This window comes from Suncus etruscus, chromosome 16 (genome assembly GCF_024139225.1).
Source record: "Suncus etruscus isolate mSunEtr1 chromosome 16, mSunEtr1.pri.cur, whole genome shotgun sequence".
Taxonomy (NCBI): domain Eukaryota; kingdom Metazoa; phylum Chordata; class Mammalia; order Eulipotyphla; family Soricidae; genus Suncus; species Suncus etruscus.
Window position 1 is genome coordinate 35,665,507 of NC_064863.1, and position 17,229 is coordinate 35,682,735.

A 17,229-nucleotide genomic window follows, 5' to 3' on the forward strand; every position below is an offset into this window, starting at 1 on the left:
AAAAGGAAGAGTGGAAAATAACAACCCAGGGCTTTATGGTTTGATTTTAGTTAATATATGTTGATGCTTCTGAGTTGTTTAATAAGAGCAGTACATTTGGGGCTGCAAAGTTAGCCCAGTGGACTGCAACTTTGTATGCAAGAGCACTGGATTCAATAGCACTGTCTGGTCTTCACAAGCACTACTAGGAGAAAACTCTCTAGCACAGAGCAGAGAGTAGTCCTTTAGTACTGCCAGGTACAGCCCCAAAATAAAGAAGAAAGAAAAGAGGGGGAGAGAAAGGAAAAGATATTTAAGTGTGATCTGACAGATCAATATAAGGCACAGGATTGGGGAAATCTGGCATAACTCTAAGTTTCCCTGTAAAACAGGAAGTCATGGCATTCTACTATAATCAGTCCCTTAAGGGCAGTGGGGCAGAGAGTACAGTGGAAACAGAGAAAATATTAAGGAATCCCCCAATTTAAAAGTTAATATTCTAACATCTTAACCACCTATATTTAATTCACAATTTTAAATATTTCTTTCTAAATCATCACTACTGCCACACAATGAAAACATATAGTAACCCTGGTTTCAAGGGTCGGCAAAATGCTATGCTGTGATCTCTCTCCACAGTGTGTTCCGGACTAGCTCACAATCTCCTGGGATTTTTAGATGGGTGATAATATGTTCACTCTACTTCACAAATGGCATGACTAATATTGAGGGACATTAAGTGGATCCCAATCCCACCTGGATCCCAGGCTCAGAAGATTGGTGAGTGATAGGAAGATTGATTACTCTGTTCCTCATGATCACCCATTTTCCAGAACACTGATGTATGGGGTCCTGCATTAGTGGGCTATTATAAAGCAAGTTAAGAAGACAGGAAAAAAGGAATAAGACCACAGGATTGCCTAGAAAGGTAGGTACTTTCCCTTTTACTGATACCTCACAACCTATTTAATTTTTTTTAATTTGGGGCTGGAGAAATAGCACAGCAGTAGGGCATTTGCCTTGCAAGCAGTCAGTCCAGGATGGACGGTGGTTCGAATCCCAGCATCCCATATGGTCCCCTGTGCCTGCCAGGAGCAATTTCTGAGTGCAGAGCTAGGAGTAACCCCTGAGCGAGGCTGGGTGTGACCCCCAAACAAAACAAAACAAAAATTTTTTTAATTAATTGTAGTTAAGGTAATATATTTATAATAGTATAAAATTTATTATTTTTATTTTAATAAATTTAATTGAACCACCATGAAATGCACAGCTACCAAATTTTACATAATTGAATTTCAGTCATACAATATCCCAATACCCATTCCTTCATATTTCCCACCACCACCAATGTAACCCAGTCTCTCTTCTGCCTCCATTGTGACTCTATTACAGACTTTTTTTTCTTCTCTCTCTCCCCTCTCCTTCCCATCTTTCCCCTCTTTCTTTTAGACACTGTGGTTTGCAGTACTGTTACTGAAGGGTTATCAAGCAAATCCCTTGACCTCCTTCCAGCCCCCAGTTCCTATCCAGAGTAATAATTTATGACTATCGTTGTCATAGTGATTTCTTCTCTGTCATAATTTCAATTCCTTCCACCCCTTTGTGGCAAGCTTCCTACCTTGAATACCTTTCTCCTGGCCCTCACTTGTTTCTATTGTATTTGGATATTATTACCATATTCGATTTATTTTAATATCCCATAAATGAGTATGATCATTTATCTCTCTCCCTGTGACTCATTTCACTCTGCATAATACTTTCCATATATAACCATGTATAAGCAAATTTCATAACTTGATATTTCCTAATAGCTGCATAGTATTTCATTATGTAGATGTACCATAATTTCTTTATATATTATCTATTCTTGGAAAGTTGGTCTTTTTCCATTTATGATCTTGATGTACAGTCACCTCCCTTCACCACCACTAACCTGCCCAAGCTTCATCACTCTCCCCATGACCATGTCACACTGATTCCAGCTTCTCCTCACCTAATCTTTGAGAGGAAGAAATTTCACATGTATTTTGCAACTAGGACAGACACCAAGGCCTCTGTCTAACCAGTGGTCATTCCAGAGTCAAAATTTAAAGGTGTTTGAGTTGTAGACCACAATCCCTCTCAACACATTCAGAATCTTACTGGGTCCTAGAGGAGACTGTGACTTCTGAGCAATGAATTTATTACCCTTCTCTCTGTCCTCTTGGTGATTTAGCACGAGTCCTCCCTAGGCAGATGGAATTGAATCACTAGTTGGAGCACAGTGAGACAGCATCAGATGAGTTAGTGTGATAGCAGACACCGAGGGAACTCACATTCCCTTTCAACTAGTACTTATTGAGTTATTATCAGGTGTGAAACAGGGGATAGGAATACCTTCCATCAATAGTAAAACACTCTTCCTCTCTCTATTCAGATAAAGTTTCTGCTAGTGCTCAAGATGGAAATATATGACAGCTAGTGATTGATCCTGAAGGACTTTATTAGCCTTAGAGTTATATAAGCACAATTGATAGATGATTGTTATGTTTTCTTTATCTTTCTGAACACACCTACCCTCACACTTTAACTTGTTTAAATGGCTTTTAGTGTGTGGCAAGTGCTTATAGTAATTGTGATGTGTCTGACCAATTTTGTCATAATAAACTACTGACTCACCTATCTTACATTAATTATTTTTTGTTTTCTAGTGCTTTCTTGAGCTTACCTTTACTTCTCATTTACCTATAAGACAACTGGAAAGGTCATTTTCAGCCCAAGTTCTAATTATCTTCTTTTTAACAACAGAGGCAGTGTGCTTAAATCAGTGACTTTTAAAGTTGATCAGTTCATTTGAAAGAAACTTCCTTAAATTCATAAATTTATAGTAGAGGCTTAAAGTATGTGGAGGTTCTTATCAGCAATGGTATTGTCCTTTCTTTTCAATATCAGAGCATCCTGTAAGTCTTTAGTGCAAATAGTTGCAAATCTGATCTGGTCAATATTCAGAGAAACTGGAAAAAACTCTGCCCTCATGAGCTGACATTCTAATATAAGTTTACATTTGTTGGCAGAGATGTTGTCAAAATACAGTGAAGCACTTTACATTCAAACATATCCTAAATGCAACAACATAGTTAAGCTTCATAAGCAAAAAGCAGGAAAGAAGTAAAACTCAGGGCTGGGGAAATAGGTAAATCACAGACTGGAGTGCATGTGGGCGTACTGGAGGTCTGGGTTCACTTTCAGCATCTCATGATCCTTTATGAGGTTCCCCAAGCAGAGTGTAGCATCTCTTGGTGTTACATCAAAGCAAACAAAACAAAGCCCAACAGAAGAATACATACTAATTAGTCCATTTATGCCATATTATTACGCATAATAATTATTATGCTAAGCAATCAACACTCTTATCTGTGTGTATGGTTAGGGAAAGCTCTTTGGGGGTGCATGTCTGTGTAAGTACACTTTCTATGTTATGTTATAGGTCAATAAAGCATTAATTAAAAATTCAAATATAAAATGTGATATAAAATCTCATGCCAACTCTTAAAAAATAATCTTAATGAATTATTCTGTGATTCAGAATGGCTTCTCTTTTCCTTCCAGGCATGATTTGGAAAGCACTGTATTTGAATAAGTCAGTTCCTATCGACTTATGAACTACCATAAATACATTTATTCAGTCTTCAGAATTAACTGTTGGACCTTTCTTTCTTGATGTGAATAAATCCAATGGACTTTTACCTCAGTAAAATAGTATTTGGAAGGGAAATTGAGTGTTTCAGGTTAAACTTTAGCTCCCTCTGAAGCTAAGGTTTCCCGGAGAAAACAAAAATGAATATTATTCCCCTAAGAGAGACATCCACAGCCTTTTCCTGGTCTTCCTTTTGGCCATTCTAACAGAGATTTCAGGCTGTGCATGGCTGGAGCGGCTACCTTCACTGTGAATGAGAAAGTCATGAATAAATGCAGTCTGTTCAACAAAGAAAAAAATTATAAAGCATGAGCCACGTGTGATCGTGTATATACCATGTGTTCTGATTCCTCTGAGATAATAGGAAGAAATCTTTCAAATTGCTTTTTTCCCCCATAAACTTACGCAACTGAACATGGGACCAGGTAATTTTTGCTGACAACCCCAAAATTAACTTTATTGGAAACTGAAAGCAGGTCAGATTTTCTTCCCTCAAGTATTTCTTTGTCCCTCTTCAGAGTACAGAAATGAGCAGCCTTTCAGGGTGTAGGTAAGACAGAACCTTCTATTAAAATTCCCCTTTGCTAAAGGGATGGTCATTTATGAGAACTGCCTTTTTTTAAAAGTGTATTTAAAATATGCCCTGTTATGCTCTAATTTATTTTTAATTTTCTTGTTAGCTTTATTGTACATGTCTAAATTTAAATAATCTATATCACAGAGGATACAACTTGGAAACTGAATAATTAGAAGAACATAAAAGATTCAGGGGAGGGGAGAAAAAAAAGATTGTGGGTGTGTTCATGCATGTGTGTGTGTGTGTTGTGTGTGTGTGTGTGTGTGTGTGTGTGTGTGTGGTTTCTTATGCTATGGCATATCACCCAAGTCTGCTTTTGATTAAGACTGCCAGTTTTCTGGGAATTGTGGTTTTTGTCATGCATGCAGAAGGCACTGATTGGGATTCTGGTTGGAGTTTGGGTTTGTTTTCAGAAAAGTGCATAAGTGCTCTTTGATGTCATTCATGCAAATGCATTAACAGATCAGGAAAGGATCACTAAGTGTGTGCTTTTGTGTGGAGTGTCCATTACAACCATCACTGCTACATGGAAAGGCTTGGAGAGTTAACTGTGTATGAATGACCACAATACCGGTGTGATTTGAAGCTGCTATGTCTAAACATGCCAATACCTTTGTGCACTTATATGGAACAGCTTTTTCCTTTGTGGGTAGCATGGGGGATTATTTTCACTTATCCTCTGGATTTTGCTACAAATTTTGCATTCTTTAGAAACACTAAGGCTTTTATTTTATTTCCAGGAGTTAATGATGATTGTTAATTGTATAAAGATATTTCTTTTACAGTATGACTGAAAAAAAAAGTTTTGGCACACGTACATATATTTCACTGTGGCTTTTATTTCCAGCTTGGTTGCAGTGTGAACCTTGTCTTTTGCCAATTCTCTAATTTTGTATTTGGTCTTGTAGATACGGTCCAAGAATTCCTGTGTCTGATGACGCAGAGTAAGTTGTCTTGTATTCAAAGGAATACATTACTTACCAGCCTAAACTGCATGCTTCTACTTACCACTAATTGAAATGCAATTGATGCAACATTGACCTGACTAGCTAACCAACTTTTGCAGAATGCACTTGAAGTTGGAATGCAGAACACATGTTCTGTGCAGGAGAGAAGAATCAAAAAAGCAATGTAAGCATGATTCTAACATGTAGCTGCTGCTTAAAACTTACCAGTTGCTTTTCATAAAAGGGGCATTATCCAGTGGTTGCTAGTATGCTAGTATGAACATTGGTACCCTTTCTGAACCCTGGTATGGCTACAGGATTATTCTGTTCTTTGCCTTTTACTTCTTCATAGGTTAGGACATAAGGTTAACAAGGAAGCAATCATTCTTCTAGTCACATTTTTTTTTCTGAGTAGGAGAACAAATCCTAACCCACTAATTATAGATTAAGATGCCCAAGTTCCTCCCAGGTTGGAGTAATATAAACTGTGAATTGCCTGAGACTCTACAGTGTGGGGCCTTTGTTCAAATTTCATAGCAAGAGGTCAAGCTCTACAATAGAATAGTTGCTTCCTCCCCTACTGTCTGGCTTTTGTTTCTCTCAGAGATCCCCTGACTCACATCTAACTTCAGGAAGGCCCCCACAGCCTCCTCTTTGGAACACATTAGCTCCCTATTAGGAATGGTTTCCTGTATGCAGAATACTGGAAACTGATTTTCTTCAGCATTTTCTTTGAAGACTGTAACCTGGCTCAGCCTGGAGTAATTTGTATTTTAAGTCAGACATCTGGGCTAGAGAGATAGTACAATGGAGAGGGCACTTGCTTGCATCTGAGTAAACCAAGTTCAATCCCCATTACTCTCTCAAGCCCTGCCAGGAGTAATTCCTGAGCCCAGAACCATGGGTAAGCCCTGAGCACTGCCAAACTCAACCTCCAGCCTCAAACAAAGAGAAAATAAAAGGAAATCAGACTTCTATTTCTATCAGTAATCAATGGGTTACTGAATCACATTTTGTGGCCTCACTTGTCAGGTATCAGGCTACCCTGATATTCTTCCTGCATGTCCCCTTGGACAGAGTCATTCCTTTCCACCCCAGAATGAGGCATGCCAAGAATGACACAGAGGACGATAGTACAATGGGTTAGGGTGCTTGTCTTGTATACAGCTGATCTGTGTTATCTCAGTATCCCTCTATGTTCTCCTGAGCATCACTTATAATGGTTCCTGAGACAAAGCCATAAGAAACCTCTGAGCATTCCCGGGTATGGCCCAAAATCAACACAACAAACAAGAATGATGCAAAACACATGAGTTTCATTTCCACCAGTGATGTTGAGATGGGACCAAGTAAACACTGTGTCCTATTTGTGACTAGTCCATGTTTGTGGCTAGTCCATGACCAAAGGTATGCCCTCTTAGCTTAAAACAGCTCGACTCTCTTGCCTGGGATAAGGATTTGTGGTATCCAGGATGGCATTCTGGGCTGACCTATAAGATCTTCAAATGGCAACTGCAAAAGCAGATTTTACCCTAGCTTAATGAAAGGTGGAGTTAAGGTGTCTCTAAAAGAGGACCCTAGGGATTCCTTTCAAACATTGCAGTGGCATGAGTCAACATTTACTGAAAGGATTATTCTGTTAAGTGGTTGGAAAGGACACCATTCAGATTTGGTGAGTTTATTTTTAGTTTTGGGGTCACACCTGGTAGTTCTCCAGGGACTGTGGAGGTGCTAGGGACTGAATAAATCCTCCTCATACAAACCAGGCTTTGCATGCACTCACACAGTTAAACTATCTCTCGTGCCCTATACCCTGAAACTTTTGGATTTTGCCTCTACCTAGTATGAAACCTTCCCCCAGAAAAAGTGAGCCATTTATTAATAGAGCAGGAGAGGGCGACTTACTGCTCTCCTCTGCATTTACAAAAAGCTACTTAACACTCTAAGAAAGCTAAAAGGAGCATCTTTTCTCCAAGGTCTTAATCTTGGAAAATCCAAAATGCTGGCTTTCCTGTTTGGAGTAGACACGATTTACAAGAGACCAAGTGGGGAAGCAAAATGAATAAAAAGATCTATCTGGAGCTTATTTTTAAAATAGCAACATAGAATATGTTTATTCCCTCGGGACCTCCCTTTTGCAAAACCTTTCAGAGCAATTATTGGCACAGGCTCTATTTATTCATAATTGACACATTCTTAAAATACAGCCCCAATCAAAACAAGATGTGCCCTTTCAGGAAAATGCAGGTCGGGTGCAGACCTACCACACAGGCAAACAGAAATTTCCGCCTCCTGGCCAGCCAAGAATGTTTCCATAGATTAAATTTCACCTTCTTGCCCTTTTCTTCACTTCCACATGCCTCCTTTTCCAACTTTTCCCCCACTTTCCAGCTAGGATATTGTGAGATACAGGCCCTGTTTATTCTTTTGTTTTGTTTTGTTTTTATTTTTGAGTCACACCTAGCAGCACTCAGCTCAGGGGTTACTCCTGTCTCTGTGCTCAGAAATCACCCCTGGCAGGCTCAGGGAATCATATGGGATGCCAGGATTCAAACCACTGTTCACCCTTTGTTGGTTGCTTGCAAGGCAAATGCCTTACCGCTGTGCTATCACTCCAGCCCCCTTGTTTATTCTTAAATCCCTAATGTTACATGTGACTCAGAAGCAATTCTAGGTTTTCCCCTGGACATAATTTCATTCCTGCCCTCCAATATGCCAACCCAGGGCTGGGGGTGGAGCTCAGTGGAGGAGCACATACATAATCATATGGAAGAGACCTGGGTTGAATCCCCTGTACCTCCCACATGCCAGCCCCCAATCAAGAGAGACTCCTTTGACTTTGCACCCAAGGGTCTGGCTGATTGTGCTAAGAAGCACATTTAGAGTATGTCCCATGAATATTCTGAGACTTAGTCTCCTGGGATCCCTAGCCCATCCCTAGAGCATCATTCCAGACATTGAGTGAGGAACCTTTTCTGAACCATGATACAAGCCCCTTTCTGTCCAGTGTTGTTAGCTCTCAACTTGCTAAGTTCCTTTATTTGGGGGAGGGAGTAAAAACAGAGGGGAGGAACTACATGGAGATATTGCTCACAGTTTTTACAAATCTACCCTTGAAGGAGGAAATAGCTGTTGCTAGTAAAGGAACAGGCACATGACAGCTTCCCTTCTGCTTGAGGATGGGGTAGTCATAGCTTCCTGAGGTAATAGAGGTTCAGACAGAAGAGAGCGAGCCTGGGGCCTTCTCTCATGCTCCCCAACCCCCTTGAGGTTCACTACATCCCAAATCCTGGAGAAGGCTGTTGTTTCCCTCTGAGGTTCTGGAAATTCTTCCTAATGGCTCGCTGTGGTCTAAACCCAGAGTCTTTCCCTTTTAGTCCTTTTAGTTTGGAGAAGGGTTGTTTTGTTTGTTTTTGTTTGGGGGCCACAGCAGTAGTACTCAAGGCTTACTCATAGCTCTGCATAGGGATCTCTCCTGAAGAGGCTCAGGATACTGTATAGGATGCTAGGGATTAAACCCCAGTCACCAGGTGCAAGGCAAGTGTCCTACCCTCTGTACTATCACCCCAACCCAAGTCTTACTTTTTTAGAAAGAGTAATGGCAAAGCCCAAGAAAGGGACCTCAACCCTTCTCTTGCATTTTTCCCATCAACTGCCCAGAACCTAGTGAACAATCAATACACCCTGCTCAACATTTTCTAGCTTCTCTCTTTTTACAATATAAACTACCTGAGTTATTTATATGGACTGGTAAAATGTTTTTAAATACTTGAATGGGAAAGGAGCTTTCCTCTGTATAAGTGAATTTTTGGTACATGATGTGAAGAAACACGAGTTGGACTTTTCTGCCCAATCCTACACATCCCTAAACCTTCCATACCCAACATTCATAAACAGAATAAAGAGGTGCAAATTCTCAGCCTATGGGCACAGCAGTGTAAGCCAAGAAGCTCCCCAACACTCATAGTGGAGATTCTACGGTAGGGCATGGCCACTCCGCACACAGACTTAGGCAAAACCCTTCTCTGCAGCCTCATCATTAGACTCCCCTTGGGAAGACAAATGACACTTAGCTCTCAGATCAAACTTAATCAATGTCTGGAGATAAGGGAGACCCCCTTAGTATCCATGCAGATTCATTTTGAGCATTGAAGCCCAGGGGCCTCATCATCGCTTTGGGGATCATCTTTTCCATCCAAAAGCTGCCAACTCAGGGCCCCTTTGACATCTCTCAATGCCAACTCTAGTCTAGCATTGGGTATCACTGCAGATGCCTGAAACCTACTGGGTTGCTAAGTGCCTGGGTTTTTTGCTGCTTTGTGTGAAATTGGCTTCAGGATTGGCTCTCACAAACTCTAACTCAGCAGGTCTTGCTGAGCTAGAAAAGACTATCCCACTTTGATCGGAGAAATAATTTAACCTGCTTGGCTCCTAAGCAAGTTTTGAAGAGGGATTTATTTTTTTTAAGTGGAAAAAAGGGGATGAGTTTGCTTTGTTCTTTATTTGTCTCTGTCTTTTTTTTTAAGCATTTGCTGTTACATAGGTACATGTAAGCATCACTAAAGCATCCTTGGAGTCTTGCCCAATCTTTAATTAGCTCCTATAGAAATTACTTTCCCAGTTCCTTTTCTTTTTGTGGAGAGTCACAGCCAGCAAAGCTCAGGACTTTGTCCTGGCTCTGCACTCAGGAATCACTCCTGGCAGTGCTCGGGGACCATGTGGGATGCCAAAACTGAACCGAGTTCAGCCCTACCCACTGTGCTATCTCTCCAGCTCCAGTCCCTTTTCTATTCAAAGAGTAAATTCTTTGACCCCAGAACAAAACAAAACAAATAAGTGATGGTGAGGACCTTAGGATGCTGCTTTATTTATATTACATTTAGTATGTGTAATATATACATAACTAATAACATCTTTATATTATACTAATGAGTATATCTTATGCCTTGCTATTACCCTAAAATACCGTATGTAGTTGATCAAATCCAAGAAGCCGTCAACTGTACTATCCATTTATGAGCAGTGTATTCAGAAATAGAAACACATCTAACATCAGAAGTCTCATTAATGCATAGCTGCTCGGTGCAACCTAAATTCAGAAAATCCAGTGTGAAAAGGCAATGACTTTGGGGGGGGGGGACCATATTTTGTTGTTGTTGTTTAATAGAGAAATTATTTCTCACTAACGCCAGTTCTTTACACAAATATGCATGCGCTCTACTCACATTTCACTTCATCCAACGCCTCTCCCTCCCCACAGATCTTCCCTTTTGGCTCCTTTTAATTCTCTTTGTAAATGCATTTCTACAAGAGAGGATGAGAGGAGCCCAGCCTTGCAAATTACCTTCCTAGCTCTTCTTTAAACATGTCTTGTCGGGGGGGACAGCTGATGCAGACACCCATGGAGACAAAGGTGGTGACTTTTGCCTTCCAAGGCAAAAGGAGAAAGAAAGGATGGAGGCTGCCCGCATGTCCACTGCCTCTTTGGGGTGGGAACAGACCACAAAGGCCACAAATTCCCTTTCACCGGCCCGGGAGCGCCCCCACGCGGCCCGAGGTGGGGAGACACGATGGGCACTGATCCCGCTGGGTTTTGTCTCTGCTCTCTCCATGCTCAGGAGCACGAGTATGTTTGACATGCGGTGTGAGGAGGAAGCCGCGGTGCAACCGCACAGCAGGGCTCGCCAGGAGCAGCTGCAGATGATAAATACACAGCTGCGCGAAGAGGACGACAAATGGCAAGATGTGAGTGCTGGCCGGAGCCGAGGGCTGCTCTGCAGTGTGATGAGCAGATATGCAGATGGGGTGGGAGGACTTGGACTTGAAATCAGGCAAGGAAAGGAAGCCTCTGAGAGAATTTAATATATTTGTTTTCATTTATTTGGGCGTGGGGGATGCTCCAAATCTTTGCTGGGGTGGAGGGAGGAGAGGTTGGTAGCTTTCCAGAAATCTTCAGCAACCAGGCTTGTGGGTTCAGTACTGCAGCACTGACTAGATACAGCTCAGACCCAAGGGTGCCAGGGGCCACCAGGGCTTCACCCAGCGGTGCTCTAGGGTCATGAAGTGCTGGGATTCAACTCAGGGCCTCATGCCTGCTCTGGTGCCTAAACTCCCACTTCCAGTATCCTATCTCCAAGAGAACTTGAATCCGTGACACCTGCAATTGTGGCAATTAAAGGAAGGTTTTAGCAACCTGCAGACTGTGAGGAGGGAGGGAGGGATTGAGGGAGGGAGGGAGGGAGGGAGGGAGGGAGAGAGAGAGAGAGAGAGAGAGAGAGAGAAAGAAAGAAGAGAGAAGAGAGAAGAGAGAGAAGACAAGACACTAGCAAATACCTTCCCTAGAAACGGAACCACAAAGGAAAGGAGAAGTGGAGGGAGCCACCAGCTGGGAGGTGCTCAGTGGGGGCACAGGAGCAGGTAGCAGTGATGGTGACAGTGCGGATACTTCACCCTGGGTATGCCAGTATCAGATGCTGTTCTTTTGTGGGGTAAGGGAGCCCATCTGAAAGTGTCAGGGGTAACTCCTAACTCTGCACTCAGGCATCACTCCTAGTGGTGCTCAGAGATCCATATGGGATGCCAGGGATCAAACCTGGATTGGCTGCATTCAAGGCAAAACGCCTTACCTGTTGTACTATCCAGTCTCCCAGACCCTATTGAATAGTCTAAGTGCTTGCTCCATGTCATCCACTTAGTATGTGGTGTGTTAGCAATGTCTGCAGCTCTCAGTACCACAGACAAGTTCCAGTGTCAGTGAGTGAGAGAGCAGGATTAGAGCGAGACTAGGCAGGCTCAGGACCCAGCAGGCCCAGGAAGAGTTTTTGGGGATTAGGGGAGAACAAATTTGTAGAGAAAGGGATGAATAAGCTGGTGTTCAGAGGGATTCAGAGGTGCTCTTATGAACTTGAATTCATCATTTGTCCAAAACTGTAAGGTCTATCAGGTCTCTGAAATGTACTGATAATTACAAGTATTACTGACCTCTCTCTATATATATCAGCTGTCTTATATGGTTTATACCCTCAAGACAGTCTGTAGGAGGAAGTTATTGTTGTGCCCATTTTAAAGGTGAGGAAACCAAGGTACAGAGAGACTAAGAAACATATCAGCATGATGAGATGGAGCTGGGATTGTTTTCCACAATTACTGTACCACCCACTGAACTCCAATACCTTTAGTCTTGGATTGTCAATGAATTCACACAGACATTCATTAATTCTGAAATAACCAAAACCCATTGTTTTCTGCCTTTGTTTATTTTGTTTTTGGTTTTGGTTTTTTAACCTCCCTTCCCTAGGGATATTGAATTGTTCATCCTGTGATTTACTCTTGTTCTACAGTAAGCCAAGTCATTCTTGATACTGCCAAGGACACACATAAAAAGAAATGAAGTTTCTGACCTCATTATTGGTTGCCTTCTGAGGCACTTTCAAGTATAGAACCTGACATGAAATTGATTCTGTATTTCATAGAGCCATTCCTTTCCCCCTATCCCAGATCTTTTGGAGATCAAATGCCCTAGAGTCCTGCCTGCCCCAGAATTAATGCCCTGCTTAGCTCTGCAGAGTAGAAACAAAATTATGGGTCACTCTGACCAAGCATGTTCTCTTTCCCCATCTCCTGTCCCCCATCCCCAACCTAGGACCTGGCTCGTTGGAAGAGTCGTCGAAGAAGTGCTTCTCAGGACTTGATTAAAAAAGAGGAAGAAAGGAAAAAAATGGAGAAGTTACTTGCTGGAGAAGATGGGATAAGTGAACGGAGGAAAAGCATCAAAACCTACAGAGAAATAGTTCAAGAAAAGTGGGTTCTTTCTGTTGGTGGGGGTTTTAATGTACCCATAGAATCTGCTTGTATTTTTTTCTAAAAACCACAGTTGGAGACTGCAAAGATCTCTGAGCCCAAGCACTCTGTGTTGGACTCCTGCTCTCCCTCTTTTGTGAGTTGTTGATGTTCTTGCTTTTCTCCTTCCTGTCCCCCCATTAGAGAGCGGAGAGAGCGGGAGCTGCATGAGGCTTACAAGAATGCTCGGTCCCAGGAAGAAGCGGAGGGCATCCTGCAGCAATACATTGAGAGATTCACCATCAGCGAAGCAGTGCTAGAGCGCCTGGAGATGCCAAAAATTCTGGAGAGAAGCCATTCCACAGAGCCAAACTTCTCCTCCTTGCGGAATGACCCCAACCCCATGAAGTACTTGAGACAGCAGTCCCTGCCTCCTCCCAAGTTTACTGCCACCGTGGAAACCACTATCACTCGCCCTGATGTGCAGGAGGCCAGTGTGGAAGCAGCAGGCAGTGGGTCTCCCAGCAAAACTGTCCCCCCTAAAGCAGTGCCTATGCTGACACCCAAGCCTTATTCTCAGCCTAAGAACTCACAAGAAGTCCTAAAGACCTTTAAGGTAGGAGGGGTTTCCTTAAGTTTTTGAGGCCAGCCTTTACCCCAGCACATAAAAAAAAAAAAAAAAGCCTCATTAAAATGCACTTAGGAGCTGGGAAGATAACTCAGCCTTTGCATGTGGGTCACCCTGGTCCAGCCCCCATTTCCCAGCACCACCCATCAAGAATAACCCCTCCCCAGTATCCACTATGACCACCAGATCCCAAAAATAAAATGCAATTAAAATGATAAATCAATACCCAACAATGCCCAGAGTTTACTCTTGACTCTGCACTAAGGATTTACTCTTGGTGTGGCTCAGGGAACCATATGGGATGCAGTGTTTAGAAACCAGGTCAGCCTGGGCAAGCAAAGACAAGCACCCAACCCACTGTACTATCCCTCCAGCCCCCATAAAATGCGATTATTTTCATCAGAGAAACAAAACTTTCATAGTTACAGTTGGGCCATTTATGTGTCTCTGGAGATGTGGTTTTCACATAGTTAAAGGTTAAATGTCCCTGTCAGTTCCAATTGCATAACATGGATGGATTCTCATAAGATTGGAAATTGAGTGTCTCTGTAACCAAGGCCTGTGTTCTGGTTCTAGACAATGGCACAGTTTTGGTTCACTGAGATCCAAGGGCTCTCCAGTGGTCTGTACATAATGTACGTACCGCCACACTAAATGTAGTGTGAATTCAATTCAAATGTGAATGGCCTTTGGTATAGTGGAAAGCAGACATATCTATTTCTGGACTAGGAAGAAGGCATACTAAAAATGTGCTACAATTGGACAGTGCACACATAGGAACACAGTATGTGCTTGGTCTCCAGATAAAAAGGATTTAAGTGGAAAAAAACCAAGGGTGTTTATTTTTTTAGTCAATGAAAGTACAAAATAGTGGGGCCAGAGAGATATTACAGCAGTAGGGCATTTGATTTGCATGCAGCCTACCTGGGACTGACCTAATTCGATTCCTGGCATCCCATGTTGTCCCCTAAGCTTGCCAGGAGCAATTTCTGAGCGCAGAGCCAGTAGTAACCCCTGAGTGTCACCAGATGTGGCCCCAAAACCAATCAATAAACAAACTGCAAAAATAAAAGTACAGTTAGCATTTTAGAGTCTAAGAACCGATGACAACCATTATTTTCTCAAATTTTTATAGGCATATAAAAATATAGGCATATATTTTTTTCACCTTGTTCAAGTAAGTGTGTGGCAGCATATGTGCACAATTTCTAAAACAAAATTTACTATTAATAAAATTAATTTAACGTTAATAAAATATTCATTTGAAGCCTTAAAATTTTAAGGCTTATATAGTACTTATAGAAGCCCTAATTTCTGGAACCAATAGCAGTATCTGGGACCATTTTTGTTGCTAGCTATATTTATGCAGTGATAATGTTTGAGGGTCTCTGAACTTGAGAGCTTGTCTTTCAGTGGAAAGTAACCTGCCTTTGTTGCTTCTGATTTTTCTAGGTCGATGGGAAAGTCAGCATGAATGGAGAAACACTTCATGGTGATGAGGTGGACAAGGAACGAGAATGTCTCATGCTGGCCCTGGTCCCCTCATTAACCTCATCCCAGACACTGGATGCTGTGGCCAGTGTACAAGGAAGCCCCAAGGAGACGCAGAAAGACAACAGCAGCATTAAGATTAATATAAAAAAGCCAAGTTCTGCTCTCCCAAAGTCAACAGTAAGAACCAAACCTTTTTTTAAGCTCTTTAGAAAACGTTAAGTAGAAACTAGGAGATAATATAGTAGTTAGAGCTCATACCTTGCCTATAACCAGCCCAGATTTGGTTCCTGGCATTCATGGTCTCCCAGACATTACTAGGTACAGCCCTAGAGACCACCAGCTTCACTGGGTGGCCCATGTGTCCCCTACATAGGATCTGAGCAGCATCAGTAACATTCTTGAACTCCTGCTTGGAACAATTGAACTGCCAGCCTGAGCCCTGATTGGGAAACCCTCATAAACAAACGCTCAAAACCCAAGTAGATTTTCTTTAGAATCATGTGAAATTTCTTTATATATGAATATGTCATTTGCTTGGACTGTCGTAACAAAAACCCGACAAATGTGTGATTTAGACCACAGAAAAGATTGGTCAAGGTGCCAGCTATTGGGTTCCTCCTTTATAAATTCTTTCAGCTTCCCTGCTGGCTTCTGAGGATGATTGAAAACCTTTGGATTATTTTCCCTCTTTTTTGAATTTATTTTTTATTTTGAGGGCCACACCCCATGGTGCTCAGGGGCCTATTTCCAGGAGTGCTTGAGGATGTGGGGGCTCGAACCTAGGCCTCCCACAGGCCAAGCATGTGATTAGTCAGTTGAGCAGTCATCTGGATTGGGGCAACTCCTGCAAGAGCCTATTTTAATTGCAGAAGTAGGGGTAGGCCACACCCAGCAGGCTTCAGGACTCACTCCTGGGGTTTTGAGGGACCTGAGGATCGAACCTAGGTTTGCCACATGCAAGGCAAACTACCTAATGAATGATCTCTGCTGCAGTTCTTTGGGACCACACCTGACGATGCTCAGACCTACTTCTCCTTGCCTGAATAAATTTTATTCCTTGAAATGTATGCAATTTAACTAGAGAAAGCCCAAGCCTGAGATAATATCCTGAACTTCCTTCCCATAGACTAGCCCAGTGCTGGGCAGCTTTAAGATTCAACTTTGAGGACAGACCATGGTTCAATTCCCTGGTAATCCATATGGTCCCCATCGCCAGGAGCTATTTCGGAGTGTATAGCCAGGAGTAACACCTGAGCATCACTGGGTGTGGCCCAAAAATCAAAACAAAAAACAACCAAACAAAAAACCAATCAGCTTTGAACTCCCAGAAAATTTGAATTTCTGGAGTTATTCCTTGGAAGAACAATCTCTGTGAAGCAGTTTCCAGCTCACTAAAACCTGGTGCTTGTGGCTGGAACATTGTATTCTTCTAGCTTTAGGCTTTATAGTTTGTTCTGTGAGGAGCCTCTACATTATTTTTGTAATAGATGATACATATGTATGCCTATGGATTATACAAATCAAGTTATTGGGAACTGCAGGCACTTTTGGCCCATTGCAGTAGTTTTTTTGTTTGTTTTGGTTTGATTTGGGTTATTGTTTGCTTAGTTGATTTGGTTTGGTTTTTGGTCCACACCTGGAAGTATTTAGGGCTTATTTTAGGTTCTGCACTCAGGAATTGACTCCTGGTAAATTCTCACCATTATGAAAATACTCTTTGCCCTTGCTGTTACTATAGGTTACTTGGGTAGCATGGAGAGCAAGAGAGGTAGTCTTAAAAAAAGAGTGTTCCACCTCTCTGCCACCCAGGGAAATGGCTGCCTTGGGTGAGGGTCACGGTGGCTCATGTCCCATCATCCTTACGGGCAGCCATCAAGCCACTCCTGAAATCTGCTGATTCTGTGTAGTTCCCCTCCACCAACCTTGCCAGGTGAGTTCTCAGGGAGCTATGAACTGATGCTGGAGCAAGGAATTGCTCTTTGCAGAAAAATCAGTCCTAACCTCAGCACAGGCATTCTGGTTCTATCAGCTTCCCTCACAAAGAAGATCTTCAGGAGGAGAATAATATTGAATTAAAATAGTTTTATTTTGAGAAATTGACTTAGAGAAATATGAGGGATGAGGAGAGAGGGGGAGATACCTAAGTGTT

General features: G+C 42.1%; 1 protein-coding gene across 6 annotated transcripts in view; it reads left to right on the top strand.

Annotated features, from left to right (window-relative positions):
- Positions 1-17,229, top strand: part of LIMCH1 (LIM and calponin homology domains 1) — a 384,023-nt gene that overhangs the window by 315,291 nt on the left and 51,503 nt on the right. For 3 of the 6 annotated variants that reach the window (XM_049790107.1, XM_049790108.1, XM_049790111.1), the window contains exons 9-13: positions 5,141-5,176; positions 10,798-10,924; positions 12,822-12,979; positions 13,163-13,574; positions 15,039-15,257. In XM_049790107.1, coding sequence (XP_049646064.1) covers positions 5,141-5,176; positions 10,798-10,924; positions 12,822-12,979; positions 13,163-13,574; positions 15,039-15,257 — 952 coding nt within the window. The remainder of the gene's footprint in view (positions 1-5,140; positions 5,177-10,797; positions 10,925-12,821; positions 12,980-13,162; positions 13,575-15,038; positions 15,258-17,229) is intronic. The other 3 variants (XM_049790109.1, XM_049790110.1, XM_049790112.1) reach the window with 1 other exon arrangement.